Source organism: Vespula pensylvanica, chromosome 17 (genome assembly GCF_014466175.1).
Source record: "Vespula pensylvanica isolate Volc-1 chromosome 17, ASM1446617v1, whole genome shotgun sequence".
Taxonomy (NCBI): Eukaryota; Metazoa; Arthropoda; class Insecta; order Hymenoptera; family Vespidae; genus Vespula; species Vespula pensylvanica.
In genome coordinates this window covers 1,471,771-1,496,322 of record NC_057701.1, presented here as the reverse complement: position 1 = coordinate 1,496,322, position 24,552 = coordinate 1,471,771, and the positions used below count along the sequence as shown (strand labels likewise).

At 33.3% G+C, this 24,552-nt stretch overlaps 3 protein-coding genes across 4 annotated transcripts; 1 reads left to right on the top strand and 2 right to left on the bottom strand.

The window, feature by feature from the left end:
* Positions 1-3,781: 3,781 nt before the first annotated feature.
* LOC122635142 (myotubularin-related protein 13) lies at positions 3,782-12,964 on the bottom strand. The gene is made up of 25 exons (XM_043824999.1): positions 12,279-12,964; positions 12,123-12,208; positions 11,774-12,061; positions 11,458-11,677; positions 11,124-11,365; positions 10,739-11,044; positions 10,466-10,643; positions 10,185-10,389; positions 9,249-10,106; positions 8,933-9,170; positions 8,666-8,861; positions 8,273-8,582; positions 7,971-8,164; positions 7,502-7,900; positions 7,211-7,427; positions 6,924-7,125; positions 6,695-6,840; positions 5,774-6,619; positions 5,566-5,713; positions 5,335-5,480; positions 5,033-5,259; positions 4,745-4,951; positions 4,574-4,656; positions 4,310-4,503; positions 3,782-4,277 (listed from the first exon to the last, which is right to left on the bottom strand). The coding sequence occupies exons 1-24, from the start codon at positions 12,376-12,378 to the stop codon at positions 4,411-4,413; spliced, it is 6,135 nt and encodes a 2,044-aa protein (XP_043680934.1). The 5' UTR covers positions 12,379-12,964; the 3' UTR covers positions 3,782-4,277; positions 4,310-4,410.
* Positions 12,965-13,486: 522 nt separating this feature from the next.
* On the top strand, positions 13,487-14,899 carry LOC122635038 (peptidyl-tRNA hydrolase 2, mitochondrial-like). Of its 2 annotated transcripts, none has more exons than XM_043824750.1 (4): positions 13,487-13,550; positions 13,637-13,790; positions 13,872-14,063; positions 14,469-14,899. In XM_043824750.1, exons 2-4 carry the CDS (start codon positions 13,650-13,652, stop codon positions 14,649-14,651), a joined length of 516 nt encoding a protein of 171 aa, XP_043680685.1. In that variant the 5' UTR covers positions 13,487-13,550; positions 13,637-13,649; the 3' UTR covers positions 14,652-14,899. The 2 variants fall into 2 exon arrangements, with proteins under 2 accessions (XP_043680685.1, XP_043680683.1); XM_043824748.1 differs by having other exon boundaries at positions 13,500-13,542; positions 13,629-13,790.
* Positions 13,844-23,803, bottom strand: LOC122635037 (tetratricopeptide repeat protein 28). The gene is made up of 14 exons (XM_043824747.1): positions 23,064-23,803; positions 22,367-22,624; positions 21,899-22,301; positions 21,268-21,825; positions 20,881-21,176; positions 20,318-20,783; positions 19,822-20,229; positions 19,358-19,735; positions 18,487-19,267; positions 17,720-18,393; positions 16,752-17,617; positions 16,441-16,678; positions 16,152-16,370; positions 13,844-16,074 (listed from the first exon to the last, which is right to left on the bottom strand). The coding sequence occupies exons 1-14, from the start codon at positions 23,085-23,087 to the stop codon at positions 15,434-15,436; spliced, it is 6,210 nt and encodes a 2,069-aa protein (XP_043680682.1). The 5' UTR covers positions 23,088-23,803; the 3' UTR covers positions 13,844-15,433.
* Positions 23,804-24,552: the final 749 nt, after the last annotated feature.

Below are 24,552 nucleotides of genomic sequence, written 5' to 3'. Positions count from 1 at the left end.
AGGGAGGGAGGGGGGAAGGAAGGAAAGAAAGAAGGAAGGAAGGAAAGAAAAAAAGAAGGAAGGAAGGAAGGAAGGAAGGAAGGAAAGAAAGAAAGAAAAAAGGAAGGAAGGAAAGAAGGAAGATATAAATTGAAAAAGGAGATTGGCCTGCATTAAAGAGAGAGAAAGAGAGAAAGAGAGAAAGAGAGAGAGAGAGAGAGAGAGAGAGAGAGAGAGAGAGAGAGTCAAGGGGCGATTATTTTATTTAAAGATACACACATAGACGCTCCTGCCCCTTTCCCACCGAACGATTAATCGCAATTCGGGTTTCTATTCGTAGCTACTAATACCGTACTTGACCCAAAACGTTTGCAAAAAAATCTATCTATCGTACCCTTAGAAAGAGAGAAACAGAGAAAGAGAGAGAGAGAGAGAGAGAGAGAGGGAGCTTCAGCTTACTTTTAGTTTGCGTGCAGTGCGACAACCTTTTAAACATGATCGATAAATTCTCTCTCTCTCTCTCTCTTTCTCTCTCTTTCATCTCTTGCAATATATGTATGTATTCTATAACCTTTTGCGTATATGTATCTACGTCCCTTCTTAATAACGATCATTCTATGTTTATTTATCGAGTCGACGAGTCGACGTACTCAAACGAGAAACAAAAATCGAGACTGTTTTTCTCCTTTGGATCGATCGACTTGAGGGGGAAGGGAACAAAGGTCTTTAAAAAAACTGTGTCACACGTCAGAAACCATACGGCAAAAAAAAAAAAAATAAAAAAGAAAACTACACTCGATGATTCTTTTCTCTTGCGTTGTAACGAGATCAGAAAATTTGACGTGCTACATGAAAGCCGGTCTTGGTATGGCTTTCTTCGGTATGTGATTTCGAGGAAGAAAGAAGAAAGAAAAAATATAAAGGGTGAGGTTAAAGAGTAGGGCGTGGGGGTAGAAAGGTAAGGTTACTTAGGAGGTTAAAAAGTAGGGGAAGTAAAGAAGAAGAAGACAAGAGAAGGAGGATGGTCGTCTTTGCTGCTTCGTATTTTACGCATTGTCGTAAGCTCTGCAGATATACATACATACAGGTGTATAATGCGCTAAGAGCGATGCGGAACACACATGTACATATACACGTTCAATCTAATTGGACGAGTTTTCTTTATATTCCTCGACGTCTGTGAGGCGGGTTGCGTCGTCCTATTATATGATGTATGTATATACATGTATATATGTACATACATCTATATTTATATGTAAACGACAAAAATCAATGGGGAACTGTACGTAAAAAATAAACAGAGAGGATAATCTCGGTACTAAATATCACTTGCGGTTGCGGAAGATTAGCTTTGCCTTTAGAAGAAAAGTTTTCGAAAAGTTTCGGTGTCTATCTCTCCCCCTGCATTGAGCGTGCGCAGGAATAGACGCGCAATGCGGCACGCGATAGAGTAGGATAGTCGGATTCATAATCGCTTTAGAAAGGAACAGAAAGAGTTGGATTCATAATCGCTTTAGAAAGAAACGGAATGAGTACATCGGAGAGCGAAGGGTATGCGAAAAGAAGGGGGAGGTTATGAGGAAGGGCAGGACAGTTGGAGCGAGAAAGAAACAAAGCATGACACAGTGGTGGGGATAAAAGAGAGAGAGAGAGAGAGAGACAGACATCGAAGAAGAAGGAGGGAGAAGCACATGTGAATGAGAAAGAGAAAGAGAGAGAGAGGGAAGAACAAAATGCCAAATTGACCGACTGATTAATTTACTGATGCATCAACCGATGCAACCGATTGATGCATCGGAACGTTTCTTTAATGATTATTCTTAACGCGTTCTTATTTGTCCCATTCTTTTTGGATTTTTATCATCCTTTTGACGATACTTTTTCTCTTTAACGCCCTTCCTTATTCATAGATTCGACAATTTTATATTTCTTCTTTTGAGAAACGTAACAATATTGTGATGTAACAAGAACGACGCAATGATCGTGTAACGTGAGACTATGTACAGGCATTGTGTTTACTATGGATAAATTAATATTTTTTCTCTACTATTTTTAGAGATATATGTATGTTATCTTCGTCGGTTCTTTTGCAATTGAAATATATTACATCTATGAGTGTGTATGTCGAATGTGTAAGATGAATTTTTTGTGAGAGGGTTATGTTAAAGATCTTACGATAATACATCGAGAGATCTAACCTTTGTAGACTTTTTCGTTTATATTCTATCAAGATTTTCTTTTCTTTAAGAAAAATTTAAAGAGATTTGTGTATATATTATTTTTTAATACAAAAATTTTTATTGTTGAAAATTCACGATCCTTTTTTCTTCTTCTTTTTTTAATCCTACTTTTTTCCGATTGGCATTCTGTATTACGTATACTTACGCAATCATTACTTTACCGAAGCGGAACAATTCCATTACTCGAATTTCCATTATAAAAATTGCAAATGCATTTAATATGTCGTCCAATATAGAAACATATTAATCGTAAGCGTTAAGAGAATAGTAAGAAAAAAAAACAAAGACGATGATGCGTCGTACGAAAGAAGACACACCTGCATTCTCGTCCTTTTCTATCGATCATATCCATATAAGAAGTAACATGCATATGTATGTACGTATACCCTAAGGAGAAACTAAAAAATTTAACAGAAAAAATAAGTGTATGTATTTTCAGAGTTTATATCACGAGTTTTTTCTATCTCGAAATAATACGTAAGCTATTTGATAATTTGGATAATGCATGAAGTACGAGGAGATGACGTTCATCTTGCGAAACTGTCACGCTAAGATACTCCCTAAGCGCGGTGGAGTGTGGGGTGAGCTAGGGTGGGGGGGGATCCAATCGATAGGGGGTTCGCTGCATTATCGACGCGAAGAATTCTGTCAAAGCGTGCGACCCAAGAAAAAAGGACCAAGTAAAAGTTGTAATATATCATTATCATTCTAACGTAATCATTCCCAAATTTTTCAGGACCTCGGTAAAATCAAATTAATCAAATTCTACCTAATCTTTTTTGTATAACGAGAGGAATGATTTAAATTAAATATCTCATTGAATACCTTCAAATATCTCTCCCATGAAGTTATTTAATTAACGATTAACTGCGTGATATTAACGTATTAATTTTATATCAGAAATTTTTAATTTAATTATCGAATACGTGAACATGCAGAAAAATGTAATTATCGGTATAGATAAATTGTTGCGATATACTGTAGTGCACTCTATATTGGAAATACGCACCTTCCGCTGAACTATCGTATTGGAGACCTTGGCCCGTATTCTCCTAGTGCCTTACTTTTAGTATTAAAGTGCGCAATATATAGCACGATTTAGATGACGGTACGATTGTGTCCTTTCTTGCATCTCTTCTTACATGTAAATACATTAAAAGATTCCTTCGATAGAAAATGTTCATACGATTTTTTGTATCAAAAATTTCTATAATTTCTTCACTACATTTTACGTTTTATTTACCATATATCTTCGATGATTAGTTCATGTACCTTGCGGTAATACTGTGCCTGCTGCACCCTGGATTTGACGCATCATTGAATAAATTGAGCATAGACGTATTTGGGACATTGTCGTTGACTTGCTTCAACGTAGACACATCTCAATACTGACCTAGGTTCACACAGCTAACATACCTGCTGTTTGTTGCTATTAAAAAATATATTGTACGATTATTTTTCTAAAAAAACCATATAAAATTTTAGAAAAAAAAAACAAATGAAAGATTTTGTCAATTTAACTTTGAAAGGGGTTTGAATAAAAAAAAATTTCTTATTAAATAAACATTTTAGTCGGTATTGATTTATGGATTGAAATGATGGTTGTATGGTTCAATGTTTTAAAAAGTAAGATTAGGGCTGTCGAGTAATAACAATAATGTAGTAATAACGGTACATTAATATTACATCAAGAGATATATATATATAGTATATGTAACTATATATATATATATAAATATATACAGAGTTTAACCTAACATTTTGACATTTACATATATTTATGATTCTCATTTATACTTTTAACGTAAATATAAACAAAGTAAAAAAGATGTTAACGTTTGACAAAGCAAATATAGCGATCTCTCCTCTTCCAGCTGAAATCATTTTAACTTAACATAATAGCATAATCACAATGTACACTCTACATTCACATATTGAATCTACGACAATAATGTGAGTGCGACACTATCAATTTTATGATACCTGCTTTCTTTCTAACAATTTCCACAGTTTCAAAAACTTAGAACAGAATTATCGCAGTCTATGATATATATATATGTATATATATATATATATATATATATATATATATATGTTTGGACTATACAAGATTATATAACAAAAGTATAACTTGTATTATTCTATCAGTCACTTGCACAATTTAAATTAGAATTATGATCAAGCTGAGGTGCTACTGTAAACATGCTTGGACCTTCTCAATCCATTCTTGTGCAGTTGCTGCATCACCAGCACAAAAATTGTATGTCCTTCGATTTGTACGGAGCTAAAAATATGAAGAAACATTTGAGATATCATGTAATATATGAGAGGAATGTTATTATTGTATGTTTTACATCAAAAAATGATTTGTCATCTGTTTTCTTTGGCGGCCCTGGCATTGGTGCAGCTGGAGTAACAGACACAACTTCTGCCAAATCTGTAATATTAATACATTTGTATAAATTGAATAAAACTTAATAATTATCTATAACTTTTATTAAGATTTTTATATAAATATCAAATACCTATATATCCTTTACAATGAGAATCTTCCATTGCATCGTAATACCTTAACTGATGCTTGATAGAATCTAGCACAAACCATCTTTGCTTCCAACCTTTCAATAAAGCGCCTCGCTTGTAAAGATATCCTTCGTGAGTTCTATTTTCTGCAACGTTACTGGAGAATTGTTCATAATATTGTTGCGAAGATGTTTGTATTGTAGTTACACCTGTAAATATAAGCACATATATTGGTATTTTATGAAATATATATTTAAATAAATCACTGTAATTCAAGAAAATGATCTTACTTGAATTAACACTTCCATTATCTCCACCACTTCGTGTAAGAGTATGAGTCTGTAAATTATCAGTTACTGCTTTGTATTTTGTGCAATTTTTTGGCACTGCATCTGCACACTTATCGTGACAAACGTGACCGCAATCAACGCATCGCAAACCAGCTTTTACGGGTCCCCATAGCACACCAGAGCATGCATCACAATGAGTTGGTGTAGCCGAATCTAATCTGTCGAACCTTTGAAAAGGAATGTTAGGATAAAAAATTATAAAATATTTTAACTCGTTGAATAAAATCTGGTTGTATAATTACCTGTGTGGATGTGCATAAACAGAACCTTCGTTTCCAGCTGTATTTCCACCAGCTAATTTTCCTCTTAATAAAAGTTCGAAAGTGGAACGCTTATGTATTAATCTACCATGATATCTTACAAGTGCTGTACTAAATGATGCATGTCGCTAAAAAAAAATGATAAAACAAATTTATATAAATTACAATATTTATAATAACAATTTAAAAAAAGCTGTCTTCGGTAATACATACAGCTAATGAATCTGTATTAGGTAATTCAAGTTTATCCCAAAGAACTTTCCATTTCTGGGGTAAATGTCCTAATTCAGTTTCTAATTTATGAATTTCTTCCAAAAGATGTGCAAATTGATCAGGTACCATAGCACTAACTCCATCATACCTATAATATATATAAAATATGTTAGAAATATGAATGTTTAAATTTTGTTTAAATATTTACCCTTGTGTGACTACTTTTCGATTACTCTTCACAATACCATCAGCAGCTTCTGCTTCTTCTTCTTGTTGAGAATCTTGTTGCAATACCTCTAAATCATAAGCTGGCCCATGGGCCAACTCTTCTTCTAAATAATATTGCCAAATATCAAGATTTGGTAAATGTGAAACAGGTCTCAGAACGTAATGTTCAGTATTTGGTGAATACATAAAATTGTAAAATAAAGGACATCTTGCGTGTTGTCTTTCGATATAGTCAAATATACTCTGGCCTAAATTACAACCAGTACTCGTTCCAACTAATCTACCACCAGGATAAATCGTTTCATCGTCGCTACCTGTGTCTACACCTTTGTGATGGCTCGTCAAAGAACCTCTCTTATCTTCAACAGCAGCAATACCACATTCCACTCTATCAAATTCACAATCTAACAAAAATGTGCGGAATCGACAAGATACTGAATGATATGCCAAAAATCTGAGATAATAATCATTGAATTCGAATGCCAATGGAAATTGCTTTTGAATTTGATGTATTATATCAAGAAATTGAAGAAAAGTGGGTGTGAAATTTGTTGTTTGTGAATTTGCAGCAAGATTACTCCTATGGCCAAATCTATGACCAAAACCAAGCCATTCCTTTTCGATCAAAGTTCGAAAACCATCAATAGTTCTATAATGTGGATCAAGGCAAACTTGAGCAACAGAACAAACAGTTGCTGTTGTATCCCAACCATCTTCTAAACAAACTGCGACTGATGAACCTTGTACATCCATCAGATCTATTACAGCTCCAGATAATTGCATTAAATTTTGTAATTGTTGTAACCATTCCGAACTTTCAATTAATCTAGAAAAAAATGATTCATCAATAAAAATATACATAAATATTTTCTAAATCGAATATTTAGGACAGTAGACTTACTTGTAAAAACTTTGATCAGGTTCGACATTTGGAGAACTTGGAACACATGCTCGCATAAGTTTTTTGAATGCAGCTTTAGTATGCCTTACATCAAAATATTCTACTGGTATAAAATCAGTTTTAGGAGTTGATTCAGTTTTAACACCCTTTTATAAAAAACAAATATATTTAGTTGTATCAAAATAAACTCTATCTAATTAGCAAGGTTTTTTTCTCCTTATTTAATTACCTTCATGTGAGATTTTTCTCCAAGAATATAGAGAGCCGCACGTTGAAAGGTATGAACACATTCTGTTCCACTATCTGAGTCAGCAGAATGTCTCACTGTACCACGTTGATGAACAGAGGTTAACGAAGCTTGAGAATTATGTCTTTTATCTTTAAGCGAGCCCCAGCGTCCAAAATTTTTTGCTCCTTTACCACCTGATGATCTTAAGTTATTAAGATAAGGATAAGCTATATTATTATTTTCTATATAAATAATATGTAATGATGTTACTATAAAAAAGAACATACCCTAATGTACCTATAGCTTTATTGAATGGGTTTCGTCTAGTTTGTTCAGGAGTGGCATTACGATCCTCTGCAGCTAATAATAGTGAATCTATGCTAAGAGAGGAATCGGACATGCCCCATGCTGAACCTTGACGCAATACAGATAATGGAGTAGCAGCTACAAGAGCCATAAGATATTTTTCTTGCTCCAAGGAAGACGTTGTTTCAGATGAAGTTGCTACAATTATAACATACTTATTTACAATGGACATATTTAATTTGATCTATAATTTGTAGTTAATTGAATTATACCTTTTAGATTAGCAGCAGATGTTGGATGAGCCTTTAACATACCCATGACACCTTTACCATGATAACCGGCACCTCTAACAAGAAGTGCTTTCGTTCTTGGATGCCTCCAAGTAATAACGGGAACTCTACTATGTCGATAAAGTCGACAAAACCTTCGAATACTTTCATCCGATACAGATGTAGGAACTATGAGAAGAGCAGGATAACTTCTGCAAATCATATATGCACAATTCACAGAAGATAATCGAAAAGGCTCGTTTCGTCGATTACTATATGGTCCATTAGCATATAGACCCAATCGGTACCAATCCCTGACATAACTGCGTTCAGAAAGACGTTCCAAAGTCTTTGCATCGGTTGGAGGCTGACTTACAATTCCTGGTATTTCATAATCGTCAACTGCAGATATTAAATAGAAGTAATTTAATAAGTATAATTATTTCGCAAGTAATTCAATTTCAAAACTTACTGCTGAGATCATCATCATGACTTAAATCATTATTATCAGTGACTGGTAAGCTCATTCGTCCAGGCAATGTCATGTACTTATTGTTGGTCATTAAATTCATGTTTGGTAAAACATACTTTTGCCTTTTGGATGATTGTTTTGGTTTAAAACCAGCTTTCCTTGCTGTCTTCAAGAGGGTCTTTTTGGCAAAACCTCTGTAAAATAAATATGAATGTGAAGAAGAAAAGAGGGGGAAAAAAAAGGAAGGAGAAAAAAACCTTACTAATAACAAACAATAAGTTCTGATTATCTGTTATACTTACTTCAGTGTAGCATTTTTTTCCTTTCCTTTGTGATGGGCAGTCTGTGTAACTAATGCTTGACCATTAAATGCAAAATGATGAAATATATGTGGCGGGTACCGTGCTTTGTGAACTAATTTTCTTAATGTCTCAATGTTTTCTGGCGTTACTTCTTCGTCGAATGCCAGTTTTATTAATTGAAATGTACACGAACGTAATTGTAGTCCTTCTTGAAGACACTGATCTAAATGTGCCAAGTGCTGTACAGCAACACGCTTTTCCTTAGTTAATGATGTAACAGGAAAAGCTCTAACTACTAGTTGCTCGCAAGCTATTAAAAATACCAATAAAAATGAATAATTGTAAATTAATTTCTATATAATTGCGACAAGAATAAAAATTAAATATAATTACCAAATGGGTCACAGGGTATTCCCTTGAATACTATTCTATAATTCGTAAGGAAAATAGCTCCTTCTGCTGGTAATAATGGTGGTATTTTGGGAAGGCCTGCAGAACTTTCCTCTCTACCATCTGGTAGAAGATATACACGCAAACCATCCATTATGACTTCCTCACCAGGTAACATATTGGGTGTTAATATTTTAGGCTGCAAAAAAGATATAATTTTTATATTTGATTTTTTTTTATCCTAATTATTTTTGTGAACATATATCATACCTTCTGTATTGGTGGTAATCTCTTGCTTTCTCTATGTACAGCCTCAAGAGTTTCAATATGCATGTGAACAACACCAGGAACCATTTGATGAAGACACCTTACGTGTTCGGCGCTAACACCTCCTTCGGTACAAACACGGTCTACAAATCGTGAAACCATGCGTATAACAGCACTACCAGTTTCACCAGGGTCAGTTTCCTCGAATCCAGATTCTGCATCACCACTATCACTTGCCACACTTTTTTCCCCCAAAAAATATTTATTATTTACAAATATTTCTTAATAAAAAAATGAATATACATATATAAAAATTTACCTATTTGTAATGCTGTTACTAGCCCTTTCATCGTCATAAACATTATCTTGACGATGAGTTTTTGCACCGATATCCAGAGGAACTAGTAAGTATACCATTCTGTTGGCATAATGAATGGTTTGACTATACATAGTACTTTCTTCACTTGCTATAAGTTCTTTTTGTTTTTCTGGATCAATAGTTGGCCAAATTCTCATTTGTTCAGCAGCTATTTCTAAAGCTGAGGGTTCCTGAGTTTGATATATGGAATAACGATCACGAAATGGAAATTCCTTATTTTCTCGTGGACTGATAGGATTTAAAATGCCATCATTTGCAAGTCTTGGTGGAGAATTATCACCAGGTAGATATAAACGTTTTATATCTTTCTGTACATCCAGATAGAAAGCATCTTCCCAAAACTGTTGATTTTGCCACACAGGATGCTCTTGAATGCAAGTGTATGCAAATTGTATAACACCTGTACAAAGTTTCCTACAAAATGCTGTTGCAAGAGGAAGAAGAGCAGCAGCTACACCGTGTTCATCCATTGAGGAATCATCTTGTAATGCACAATTCATTAAACGCACTACTAAATCAAATTGTTGATGTTCTAGCATGGCCTTGTTGCCAACAACATGCTGAGATAATTCCATACAGAGAGCTAATCGAGCAGCTTTGCTTTTTAAAGCTCTTAAAACTGCTGGGAAAGTTTTACGAGCGTCTGATATTTTATTTTCGAATATACAATTTATACAATTACGCAACACTTCTAATCTGCGTGCTGAGTTGCTCACCAAATGTCTAGTATCATGAACAAATGAAATATGTGGGCCTATAGGTACAATACGTGGTTGAATTGGTCTTAGTGATGTTAATCTGAATGATATAAAGACAAACTATGTATTATTGATATAAAATGATGTAATATATCATAAAATAAAAGAATATACAAACCTAACATTTAAATTGTTTTTGGCAAGACCTTCATCTATAATTGCTTGTACTTGCTCTGGATTGACACGAGGTAAAAGAGGTTGATGAATTCTTGCAAAGGCTCCTTCTGGTGGCTTTAAGATCTTTTGTACATATGGTTGAGGATTAGGATTTTCATTCGTATATAATTGTTGTGCAAGTTCTTGAATATGTGTTAAAACAAGTCCTGGAATATAAAAACAAAATCTTAATGTTTAGAATAAATGTCATATAAATCGAATTAAGAAGTTATTGATACTGACTATGATCTTGTACTTCCTGTTTTAACTGATCACTTAAGCTACTATATAATTCATCCCATACATCACAAGGTCTCCATGGTGGACCTCTTTCTGCGATAAAAGATGTAAAAAACATACAATCTAAAACTCTTGTCGTGAAGTCACAATCTGTTAAACCACGTTCTCCCAAAAAAGCAGCCTAAAAATAAAAAAATAAAAAAAAAATAAAAAAATAAAAACAAATTATAATCTACACAAATATAGCATAAGAAAAGAATGCATGATAATGATTACCTTGTGAAAAGTAATAACTGGTTTTGGATGAATTCGTATTAATGTAAGACAACTACGATAACCTTGTAGCAATTGAGCAAATGTTCTCATAAAAACTGCTCTTAATTCTTTATCTAACATTGGAGGATGTGGGGCTCTTGTAGCAAGAGGTGGAAATGCATAATCTGCACATGCTAATTCTGGTTGTAAAACAAGAGATAATGCATCTTGTGTTTGTGAAAGAAGAGGTTCTGGGAGTAGAGAAAGTGATACTCCATCAGGAACCATTATAGATCCACCATCTAAGTCAGCTACTATCACATCCATCTGTTCAAAAGAATTATATATTTCTATAGATAATATTAAATAAATATTATTTTTAAATTTTTATTTAAATTTTTCTTACAAGTTCTGCAACTTCGTGCTTGAGTGAACTATGTACACCCATTATAAATGGCGTGGGTGTACTGAGTACTTCGACTAGAGCCGCAGGTAAAAGAGGAATGTAAACATGTGTGTATCTAAATGGATACATCAATGCAGTTAGAGCACGACATCCTTCAGTTAATCTAGAATAGCTTGCAGAATGAAAGAGTATCTTATGCTCTGTCATAACTGCACAAAATAACACTAGTACATTGCGAATACCTAAGAAAAAAATTTTATATTTAAGATAAAAAATATTTAATCACACTCATACACACATGAAACAATGATTTCAATTACTAGCTTCTTCTTACCTAATTGTTGAAATAAAAGATTTACACTAGTATGAGTTATTGGAAGTGAAGGACTAATTGGTGGTTGAAGAGCCTGACGATCACTTGCTCCAATACTGAACCGTACTTGAGGTCCTCCTGCTGGTGGTACTTGTATACATCCTAATATGTTTCCTACTAATGTTTCTAATGGTATTCCAAGATTTTCTACATATACTGTGTAAATAATGCCAAGACAGTTCTAAGAAAAAAATATTTTGTATCATTACTAGATATTATCTTTCTTTTCCTTCAAGAAATAAATACAATCAACTCCGATATCTGATATTTTACATACCCTAAAAGTTTCAATATAATCTAGTCTGGAAACCAGCACCAGACATTTAGGAGCATACATGATGCTATGATGTGCAATAGAGGGCATTGATCTAACCAAAGAACGGCTATCATTATCAACAGGTTCTTCTTCTTCATCTACCGGTTTACTTGGCATTATTGAAACTGTCTCATTGAAACACATACAAGCGCAATAATGACGGTTTGCATCGATATCTGTTAATATCGATACAAAAAAACGTGGTTCTTGCCTTTCTGTTGATAAAGCCCATCCTTGAGGTTGACAAAACTATAAAATAACAGCTATTAATTGTAGAGCCCTAGAGAAATCCATGAATAATAAGTCTTACCCATTCTATGCCCTCAATGAATGGTGTATCAGACCAATCTTTTTCTGGAAATCTCTGTATGATGATCCCACTACTAATACCACCCCCTGTAATATTATAATATCATTACTGTATTCTTTCTAAACCATTAAATAAACAAATATAACGATATCTTACTTTCTTTCTCATGATCATAGCCCACTACTACAAAGTAGTCGGCTAGACGAGACATTTCGGTATATTCGTGGGATTGAGTGGGGGTGATAGGACCCAACATCCCACGTAGTGTTTAATACACGTGATTTCATGGACTATATCCTTGTTAATAGCAACCAATATACCTTAACAACAAATAACAACTTTTCATTTGGAAATATATCAAAACAAAAAGTTCCACAAACATGACACAGACACTTCACAATTCATGATGTCTTCTTCGAATGTTAGTAAAAAATTGTTTCTTTGTTGATCTATAGTATATGATTTTATTATTAAAAAATTATTTAAAAAGCGATTCACGTTTGAGCAGAGTAAGTTCAATGTCCATTGATTTTTCACAAAAACGCGCGAAACATACTAACTAAAGATAACTTCTTAAATATCCCATGAACGAATAAATATTTTATTCAATGTTACACGCACATTATATTTTATTCGGTTTATAAATCACGATATGATGCCACACCCCGAAGTATTAATCCATAACCTTCCAAACTCAAGCGCCACATTGAGTGTTTGTTGAACCGCGTATGAATGTTGAACGCACCAAAATCATATATACAAGGAAGAAGGAACGTTTCTGTCAAATCTCTACTTGGTTTTTCATTTTTTATGCTTCCTTTCTTCTCTTATATCTTTCATCTTCTTCTTAAAAAAATGTAGTTTATGATTGGTGGATTTAAACCTATTTAAAATATATCTACCAATGAACGTTGAGTATATAAAATAGTAAACATTTTAAGAGTAATTATTTTATTATTGTTATTTGTACTATATGTACCACATTGTAATTATTAAAAGTTATAGATCTTTTATTTATTACTAATATATGAAGTAAGAATATATAAACCTTACTAAGTTTTCATGAAAACTTATTTTGTACTTTTCCTGACTTTGTATATAAAGCATGCAATGTGTGTTCACCTATACAAAGTATATATCCTACCGCTACGTTAATACATTGAAACATGTGATTATAATATATTCTAATAATTTATATTAATATTTAAATAAGAAAGTATATTAATATGTTTGTGAAAATAACTTGAATTAATGTTACATTGATGTATTAATTGATTCTATCACTTATTGACAAGATTCTTTCATTTTTGCATTTTTACTTTTACATCAAATCGTTTGAAAAACATATTTTAAAAATAAGCCTTGGAATAATATATGCATAAATATATAAAAACAATATTTTTGTGAAGCAGAAAGAATATTATACAGGTATAAAAAATGAGTAATATTTTTTAATTAGACAGAGAGTAAAGAACTTGCGTATTAATCTTTTATGTTTTTGAATTTTTATACAGCATTTTGTAAAAAATGGATTTTTTTAAGTCATTCATAAAATATGATCTTGATGCAAAAGTGGGATTTGTAATTTGTACCATTGCTGGTTATTGTTTATATAAATTAATAATGAATCAGATATCAAAAAAATCTGTATCAGATGATGGTTGTATTGTAAGTATATCAAATGATTATTTGTTAAAATGAAAGAAGTTTAATAAGTCATCTAAAATATAAAATTTTTTTATTACTTAGGCATATAAAGAGTTAAATGATAATCAAGATTGTAAATTAGTATTAGTTGTAAGAAACGATTTAAAAATGGGTAAAGGAAAAATTGTGGCCCAATGTGCACATGCAGCTGTAGCAGCGTATAGAATTGCTCTAAAGTACCCTCCTATTTTAAAAGCTTGGGAAAATTCTGGTCAAGTAAAAGTTACTGTCAAGGTATTGTTGTTTATAATTAGACACAGTTATAATTTTTAATGTAACTTTTTAACTAAAAAATTACTAATATATAAAAGGAAAACAACTTTTTGCATGTCTATATAATGATATGCATCTATCTTGTAAATAGATTTGTATAATTTGTTATACATCTTTTTACTCTCTAAAAAAAGAACACATATAGTTCTTATCAGACAGTATTCTTCAACATAATGTGAGTGTATAGTAAAATATAATATAAATATAATATAACATAACAATATTTTCCCTTTATTATATTTTTTTCGGCACGAATACATGTCACAATAATATAATCTAATTCGCTAACCGAAATATAAATAGACACATTGTGTTATTTTTATACAATAATTATAAAAAGGTAGTTAATGAAAAAATAATGTTTAGGTGAATAATGAAGATGAACTAAGAGCAATAGCAAAAGCAGCCAGAGATGCTGGTCTAATAACAAATGTAATACAAGATGCAGGACGCACACAAGTAGCTCCAGGAAGTAGAACTGTATGTGGAGTGGGCCCTGGGCCAGCGCAATTGGTAAACTTAGTAACTGGGCATTTGAAACTTTATTAGCATCTTTTAAAAAAATTGTTTTTTTATTATTGAAATGAATTTGTATTAAAACATTCCTTTCCAATCTTTGGAAAGTTTGATTATTAATGATTTAAATAAATTTCTATAACAAAATTTATTTATGTAAAATACTGAAAAAAAACTGTAAAGCATAAAATAGCTTAACTCTTCCATAATACACAATCGTTGATCGAAAACAATTTTACTACACCAAAAAAAAAAAAAGAAAAAAAAAAAAAAAAGAAAAACTCAATTGAATGGAATAATTCTAACTAAAAGAACAAAATTAAGATATATGCATTATATATAAATTACTGGGAAATGCAATACTGTATATTGGAGTATAAAACATGATGAATGAATCAAGGCGTTTAAATGAATAAATTCTTTTTAGAATAAAACGAGTATTGCATGTGAATTATCTTAATAAATCTTACTATAACTTTATATCTTTATATACTCTTAAGGATAATATAGTACATTTTTTGCATGCAACTACCAAAACAAAATTAGGTATCTAATTGATATGCTTATTTTGGATTATCTTGAACTTTTTGATATTATTTTAATAAAAACTTGACAATGTATCTCTGATTAAAATTAATATGTTCCATTCTTTGGTACCCAGTACTATTATCCAGGATTATTCTCTATCTCTCTTTCTCTCTCTCTCTCTCTCTCTCTCTCTCTCTCTCTCTCTCTCTCTCTCTCTCTCTCTCTCTCTCTCTCTCTCTCTCTCTCGCACATAGTACTCATAAATATAATATATAAATAAAAAAAAATTATACTGGAGGTGGTGGTGCTTTCCTATGAATTTTGTTAGAACTGGTAGCACTACACTGTGATTCAGCAATAGATCTACCATCAGCCTCATCCCTCCGACATAATTCTGTATCATTTTGTATCCAATTTTGAGTTTGATTGTGATTTGTCCGAGAAGTTTGAATTTCTTCTCTTTCAGGCACAGAACTCACTTCTTCTAATAATTTTGATAAAGATGGAGCCAGACCTAATCCTAAATTTCGTTCATGATATACTTCAGAAATAGTAGGCGTTAATTCACGTGTTAAACTCGTTAAAGATGTAGCTATATTTCTTAAATTTTGTGGATGTGTTTCTGTAGCCTGTGCAGAATCAGTTTGAGAACATATATCTTCATTAGATGTAGGATGTCGTGGTTTTCGTGGAGCATTAGATCCAACTTCTGTTCTAACACTTAATCGTTCTAATACCGTAGTTGGTAAAGGTGGCAACGGTTGTCGTCTTAAAACAGTAGCATGACCATTATCCCAATCAGTTACTGAACTACTCGAACTTGATCCTGGTCTTACATTTTGATCAGGATATAAATTTCTAATACGCGTTTGATGATTCAGATTAAGTGCTACTGGAGGACTAGGTGTAAAAGCCACATCTGATTCACCTATAATAAGTATGTGAAATTTGTAAGAATATAATGTAATAATAAGTAAATATAAATCAGAATTAATAATAATTTACCTCCACCACTTTGACATTGTTGACGAGATATAGTTATTGGAATATTTGGTGGTTCCATAGTTTTTCCATCTGGTTCTCCACGATGTCGTACATAACTTGCAAACGCTCCTCCTAATCTAGGTCGTTCTATAACATTTTTTTCGGTATTTGCAACTGATGCTAAGCTTTCCATCGAACTGCTAGAATCTATGCTAAGACTCTTTGGGGCCTCTTGTGTATCTGATATCAAAAAAATTTCGTTAGATTTTTAACGTTAAATATCAAAATACAAATAACATAAGATTGTTACCAAATAAAGCAAGAAGTGCTTGCAAAGCAAATTGCACAGCTCTACGCGAAGCTTGTTTTCCTGTTCTTAAAGTAACTTCAGATTGGCCAACTTCCATAAGATCAAATCCTAAACTTGCAAACAATTCATGAGATCCAGGTGCTCTCCAAACTTGTACAGGTAAAGAGATTTCCTGTCCTTCAGTTGCACAACTAGCTCTTCTCATTGCAGCAATAACATCTTCTGCTGCTTCTGGGGCCTAAATATCACAGATATATTTATATTGTAATAAATAGGATATTTTATATTTATCAAGAAATTTTCTTTTTTACCTGCAAAAGCCTAGCTAGTGCATGTAATGATGATGGTCCTAATCCTAAAAGAGCTTGTAAGCTAGCACTACATCTTGTTAATCTTTCTTCAGGATCACTTTGTGGGAAGAATACAGAAGATGGTATACCATTTCCAGCTGGCTCAAATCTGAACCCTACCGACATTAAAAGTTCTCGCCAACCAGCAGCCGTTCCTACTTTATTTTCAATACTACGTTGCGTCGTATACATGGCATTCTTTTGACCACGATGTATTCTTTGTAACGATTTTTCTACTAAATGAAGAGTGACGCGTAAAGCGTCTCGACTTTGTTCAGGTCCTCCACGTAATAATTCAGCTAGTGCTTGGCCCATAAGAGCTACCTTATTCGATAATCTTGCATCACCTCCAATAAGTAGCCATCCTGCCCAATTTGCTGGATGAGCAAAATGGCGTGTATGTTGTACAGTTTGCATTGCTTCAGCTAAAGCTCTTGATGCCCTAGCACCTTGTAACATGGCACTATAAAATGCTCGCAATAAAATGCTACCAGCTGTAGGAGGAACTGCCCACATGCCTATCAGTACACACTGTGCTCCAGCATTTAATAATGCTTTAGTAAGATTCTGTATCCCATCTGATGAAGGAGTTGTGTTTTCAGTACTGTTCCAACAATGACCACTGGATATTACCACTAATCTAGCAGATATTCGTAATTTTAAGATATCCGAAGAACTTAACAAGTAAGCTGGTTTTTCAGATCCTTCCTCACACTGATCAGAAGTAAGTGCTAAACTGGTAGAATTCCAAAAAACTGGTACAGTTAAATGTACACATTCTGCATCAGGTAAAGATCTTAAAACTGCTGATCTTGTAGCTTCCACACCTTAAAAATCGATCGTATATATATATATATATATGCATATATGTATTCTTATTTTAATTAACTTTATTTTAAAGGAACAATTATTTATTGTAAAGTACTCACCTATCAGAGCACGTGCTTCTAAAAGTTCCGCAACTATTTCAGATTCTGTTTCTGTAGAAGCTGCACTTTCTGGCCAGCCATATTCCTCTCTAACATCTTCTGGAAGAGTAGGATTTCCTGCAACTAGAGCAGCCACAGTAGCACCACCTTCGGGCATAGGAGTTTTCGATCTTTTTTTAAGAGCTGCAAGCGATGGTACTACTAATAAAGAAAATCTTTCACATAAATAATCTTCTCCTGGATTTGATTGTAAAGCTGGAAATGGTGCCAAATAGAGAGACTTCTCGACCACCATAATAAGTTCTTTTCTAACAGGTGGCAGTAAATCTTCGAATGGTGCTAAGAGTAAATCATAAAGTAACTGAATCGGTAACGGTGACTGCCATGTAGGTCCTTTAACTCCTCGTCCCCAGCGTGCGCTTCCAGCTCGTGAACTAACAGAGCCAACACTAAATAAACTACTTAAACTATAAGAACTCGCATTAAGATGATGCCCTCTCGTTGGTATTTTCGTCGACTCTTCTGCGAGTTCATTGGATTCGTCTAAAAGTGCTTCACGAGCTTGCAATACTTTCTGTTCTAAAGTCATACCATCGTCCAATGTTGTTGAATGAAACCTTAAAAGTCCTCGACCTGGAGCTAAACACCATGCATGAAGCTCATTACCCACTTCGCTAAAATTGTAAATTTATCTTATTTGAGACATTAGTTCTTTTTTTTTTTTTTTTTTTTACATTAGTAATATTAATATCTATTAATATTTATACCTATAATACAATATCATTCCTCTTTGTCTGTCAATAATTTCTGAATAATGAGCTGTATCATCCAAAGAATTAGTTCTAGATCGTCTAGATCTTTCTGCCCAATTTAATGCTTCCTCTGCTCTATTTAAACTAATCAATACTTTTTGTAACATTCTATACGTTTCCGTTAATAATTCGCTTTTGCTAGGTTGTCCACAAATGAAAGATGAAGATGATCCATCTAATGACTCTAAAAGATTTGCAGCTTTTTCCAAATGTTCCACAGAAGTTGTTGCTTCTCCAGCTTCCCAATGAACAAGACCAAGTCTATATTTTAACCTAGCTGCTTCTTCTCTCCTTCCTAAACCTTCAGATAAAGATAATCCTGATTGTAAATAACTTAAAGCCCTTGATAAATCACCACATAAATGATGTAATCTTCCCAAACTGGAAAACGCTGCTGCTCTGGCTAATTGATCTCCAGCCGCAGCAGCCAAACTTAATGATTGTTCTTGTAATCTTATAGCCTCCTCATATTGACCAAGTGCTTCCTGAGTCATAGCCAAATTTGCACAAGCTCTGGCTTGTAATCCAGCAGCGTTTAAGCCTTCAGCAATAGAAAGCTCTAACTGATGATGTCTTAATGCTGAATTAGGATCATCCATTAATAAATGAACAGCCCCTAATCCACTAGCAGCTTCAGCTTCAGCAGCTTTATCACCAAGACCTCTAGCAAGAGCAAGTTGATGTGACAAACAACTAACAGCTTGCTCATGATTTCCTAATGCTGCATGTACTCTACCTATAAGGTGAAAAAGAAGATATACATTAATTATTTCTAAGATCGTGCATAAATATTTTATTGAAATATTTCATTGAATACAATACAAACCTAAATCACCATAAGCTGCACCTCTTGCTTCTGGACTATCGACTTCGTGTGCAGTTACTAATCTTTTTTCAAAACAAACTAAAGCCTCTTGTAAATTTCCCGATGCTTCGCGAGCTCTTCCTAAACCTCTATATGCTCTTTCTTGATCTCTAATACTTTTTAATTTTACAGCGGCAGCTAATTGTTGTTCGTGACATTTAATAGCTTCTTCTGGATCTCCCAAGGCTTCATAACAATCGCCTAAGTTTCCCAATGCTCTAGCTTTGTCAAGTAAAGATGTACCTGTAGTCAATGGTTCTAAAGTTGCTAATTGTTGTTCAAAATATCCAATTGCATCTTCGTAATGAGCCATATTTAATCTAGCTATTCCAAGATTTCCTATAACATGTAAAAAAGTAATGTTATATCGAATCGTTAATCTTATTAACATTTTTTTTTTTTTTTTTTTTTTTTTTAAGTTATACCTAATGCTTGTGCTTCAACACCAGAATCTGCCAGTTCTTTTGCTCTTTCTAATTGTTCTTGATAGCACTTAACAGCATGTGTGTATTGACCTAATGCCATATGAACAGCACCTAAATTACCATGAGCTCTACATTCTCCTCGTAAATCACCAGCTTCTTGTCTTAATGTAAGTTCTTGTGTATGAAACCCAAGAGCTTTATCAAGGTTCTTTGTTGCTCTATGAGCAATTCCTAAAGCTCCATAAGCAGCTGCTTCTAAACTACGATCAGCCGCTTGTCGCGCTAAGTTTAATTGACGTTGATGCATTTTAATAGCTTCTTCTGCTTCGCCAAGGCGTAAAAGACAATCCCCAATATTTCCCAAAGCCCGAAATTTACCGGCTAAGTGTTTGGTCATATGGGCTATGGCTACATTTAAGTAGACAAATATTCAGTTTATCCTATAATATAGCATGGTGAAATGATCTTAAAATATAATCCAATAATGTATTCTTACCCAAATAATATTTCTGACATTCCAAGGCAGTATCCAAATTTTCTAAAGCTAAATGTGCTAATCCTAAATTACAATACGCTCTTCCCATTCCAGATTTATCTTGTAAATCTTTGGCTAAGGCCAAATCTTGATCGTAATATCTCACTGCCTCTCTATGGTTCCCTAAACAATAATGGGCATATCCTAAAAAATGGCATGCTTTAGCTTCTCCTTCTACATCATGTAATTCCTGAGACAACATAAGATAATGTTCATAATATGGAACTGCCTCTTCAAATCTTCCTCGTGATGATAAACAATTAGCAAGATTGAGTAGTGCACATGCTTCACCAGCTGTATCCTTCAATTCACGAGCTATTGCCAAGTGTGCTCTGTAATGTCTCAATGCAGCTTCATGGCCTTGTACTGCTTGATATGCTACTGCTAAATTTCCATGAGTGCTCGCCTCTGAACTACGATCATTGACCTACGAGAAATCATAATAGTTAGGTAAATATAGATTTAGTTTTAGTTTGTCATAAAAAGTATATCAATTATTGTCGTGATACATTTAAAAATATTACCTCTTTACTTATGGTCAATTCTTGCTTATGATATTTAATAGCCTGTTCATAATATCCCAAAGCATTGTAAGCATTTCCAATATTTCCATAGGCCCTGCCCATACCAGCTCTGTCACCCAAAGCTCGGGCAATACCCAAATGTGCTTGATGTAACTTAAGTGCAGCATCATGCTCACCAAGTAACTGATAAACTATTCCTAGATTGCTGCATGCCCGACCTTCTGCTACTTTGTCTTTTGTTGCTAGCGCGACATCGAGTTGTCTCTGATGCCAAAGCTTGGCTTGAGCAAGATCGCCTACATTAGAATACATTTGAAAGAAATTACATAATAAAGTTCACTTCTCCATTGCTTTCCTCATTATGTTTCGTTCGGAAAAGTATTTCACCTGCACATCTTGCAGCATGACCCAGTCCTGCATAAGCTCTTGTTTCTATTGCCCTATCCCCTAGTTCCTGAGCTATTCTCAAAACATTTTCGTGATAAGCCATTGCTTGACCAAAATTTCTGCAATAGTGGTGTGATGATCCCAAGTTACTGAACGCCTTCGCCTCTTCCACGCGATCTCCTAAGCGTCTTGCTATTCGTAAATGCTGCGTATGACAGTCTACAGCACTTTCAAATTCTCCCATAGCTAGATAAACTGCTCCAACATTGCCAATTTCACGAGCTTCTTGGAGACGATCACCCATTTGTTTTACTAATTGCACACATTGTTTATGCGAAGCTAGTGCATTTGGAAGGTCACCAATAGCTGTATAAACATGACCTAGACTTGTCAATGCAGATGCTGCTGCTTGAGTATCTTTACATTTCATAGCCAAAACTAGTTGGTATCGATGTGCTGTTAAAGCTTCTTTATAACTGCCTTTACTAAAATAAGCAGATCCTAAGTTTCCATGTGCTCTGCATTCACCTTGTGTATCTCCTAGAGATCTGGCCACACCTAAAAACAATGTTTGTCAAATAAAAAGTAACTGAATAATAATATCTTTACATTTTTTAATTATCAAACTTACCCAAATCTTGTTGCATATAATTGATTGCTTTATCTAAAGAATTTAAGGCCCAATATGCACTAGATAAGGCAGAAAATACAGAACCCCTTAATTTTAAGCTGCATGAACCAATTGTGAGTGCAGCTTCTAACACACCAGCAGCTGCTTTATATTGCCCTGCACCAAGAAGTTCTTGACCAACAACAGATATTACAACGAAAGAAGATTCATCTAATTTCATTGCACGCAATTGTTGAAATGTTGGTTCTAATGTTGGTCTTAAAGGAGATTTTAAGGAAGCTTCTACTAAACCAGATAACAGTTGACAATTGGAAGGATCATGAGCTAATCCAGTACTGAATGCTACAAGAGCTTCCCCGTGTCTGCCCAAACATTGTAGAGCAACACCTTGACGATAATATGCCTGAATATACAGAAAAATTATTGATTCCATTTATGCTGTAAATGCATAAATGGATATATGCATACCTTTGGCCATTGTGGACTAAGTTCTGTAGCCCTTACAGCATCTTGAAGGGCAAGGGCAAATAAACCCATTTTTAATCGTGCAGCTGATCTGTTAGAATATAATACATGACTGAGTGGATCCAAGGCCAAGGCTTCAGTATATAAAGTTGCAGCAAGTGCATAATCTCCATTTTGACATGCTGCATTGCTACGCCGTACAGTCTCTAGGAATAATGATCTGGATCCAGCGGCCAAGGCCGACGTACCTTCGGGCTCCACCTATAATAATATATTAAAATAACTTAATAAAATAAATGTAATAAAGAATATAAAATAAGTATAATGAAAATATATAAATAAAATGTATAAAATAAAATTGTATTACATATGTTTATATTACCGGCTATATAAATAAAGATATAATTAGATATTAAAGTAATGTCAAATGATATGTACAAATAATTTAAAGTATAATTCATAATATTTATTATTTTTTAATGAAATATGCAAGGAAACATTTAAAATAGTTTAAACATATATTTAAATGAATATAATGAGATATTAATTAAATAAATGTATAAACAATTTTTATGATTTATTATATATTTAAAAATGTTATTAAATAACATTGATTCAATAAATATTTTCTGAAAATTTAATTAAGAGAAGAAAAGTAATTCTTTTAAAAAAAATTATGTAAGAAAACTAACATCATTACCTCAGAGATATCCCTATGAGACATTGCTTAAAACGAGCCGGGAACATCCTCCTGCATGGGCATTATCTGCCGCAAACGAGCTCCATTAGATAAGGCTTCGGGCTTTAATACGTAAGGCCCTTTCTAGTCTTTCTCGCACTTTTCTCTTCTTTCCCGTTTACATTCAACGTACGATTAATTTTTTTTCTTATTGCTTCTTTCTTTAATCGTAGTCGCGTATACTTCACTACTTCGTCTAGGTACCTGAAGTCTTCTTTTCTCTAGACTCGATAAATTGATCCGATTAATAAAAAAGAAGGGAGGAAGGCGTCTTAGGGGGGCACCCACTGCATTCCTTAGGCACAGCCATCTTGGAATGTGGGGGGTTCTCCCTTGGGCCCAGAGTGGGGCCGGCACTGTCTGCATCTATGCTCCCCTCCACTTTTTCGGACCCCTCTTCGTTACTTGTGTATACAGTTTACCAATACTTCATGTATGTGTGGCTGTGTTTTATGAATGTAAAATATAAGTCCCCATCTGTAAGAAGAGTGCGTAGAAAATTGGAATCGTACACACACATCTTTAATATATAATATCATAATCTCCTTGCTACTTCTTTTTAACTTTTTTAGTAATCTCCACTGTGATTCTCTATATACTTTGAGCTTTTTTAATTATTAACCCAACAATTATCAAGTATAATCAAAATACAAAATGTTTTATCACATCTGTAAATGTACTTGTAGTAAACTGATTGAAGATTATTTTATATACATATATAAAAAAAAAAAAACAAAGCACAATAATTTGCAACAGATATATGAAGGATATATATATATATATATATATATATATATATATATATATAGATGAATGTTGACAATAATATATAAACAATTTTTTACACAACAGAAAATAACATAGATGTCTCATGTGGCATATGCGATTATATTTGTTAAACAATATAACTCGTATATAATAAGACATTATTATTTTAATTAATAATTGTAATATATTACAATTAAAATGTCAATTGTGAAATATCAATACCTGAAGTTTTATTAAATACATTTGCGTCATTTACGCAAACTTATAGTCTCTTTTATTTCGTTGAAATCTACGTTTTTTGTAAAACTGCCTTTGGATTATATATACATTATTTAATACATCTTGAAACATTTTCTCTAAGTATAAAACTGTGCACATACTTATAAAATTAATTTTTAATGTATACAAATTCTCTATTTAAACATACATATCATTTTTTCTGGCACAGACATTTTTACAATATACTCAGACGCATACGCACGTAAATACATGTGTATTAATATCATGGAATGTTTATGTATTATTTAAATTATCAATGTATAATATTTTCTCTAATATATCTCAAATATAAAGCGCATATCGAATGCAAAATATATATCTTCTTTAAATTAATATAACTTTGTGCTATAATATATGTTTGGTTGTGTATATATATATATATATATATATATATATATATATA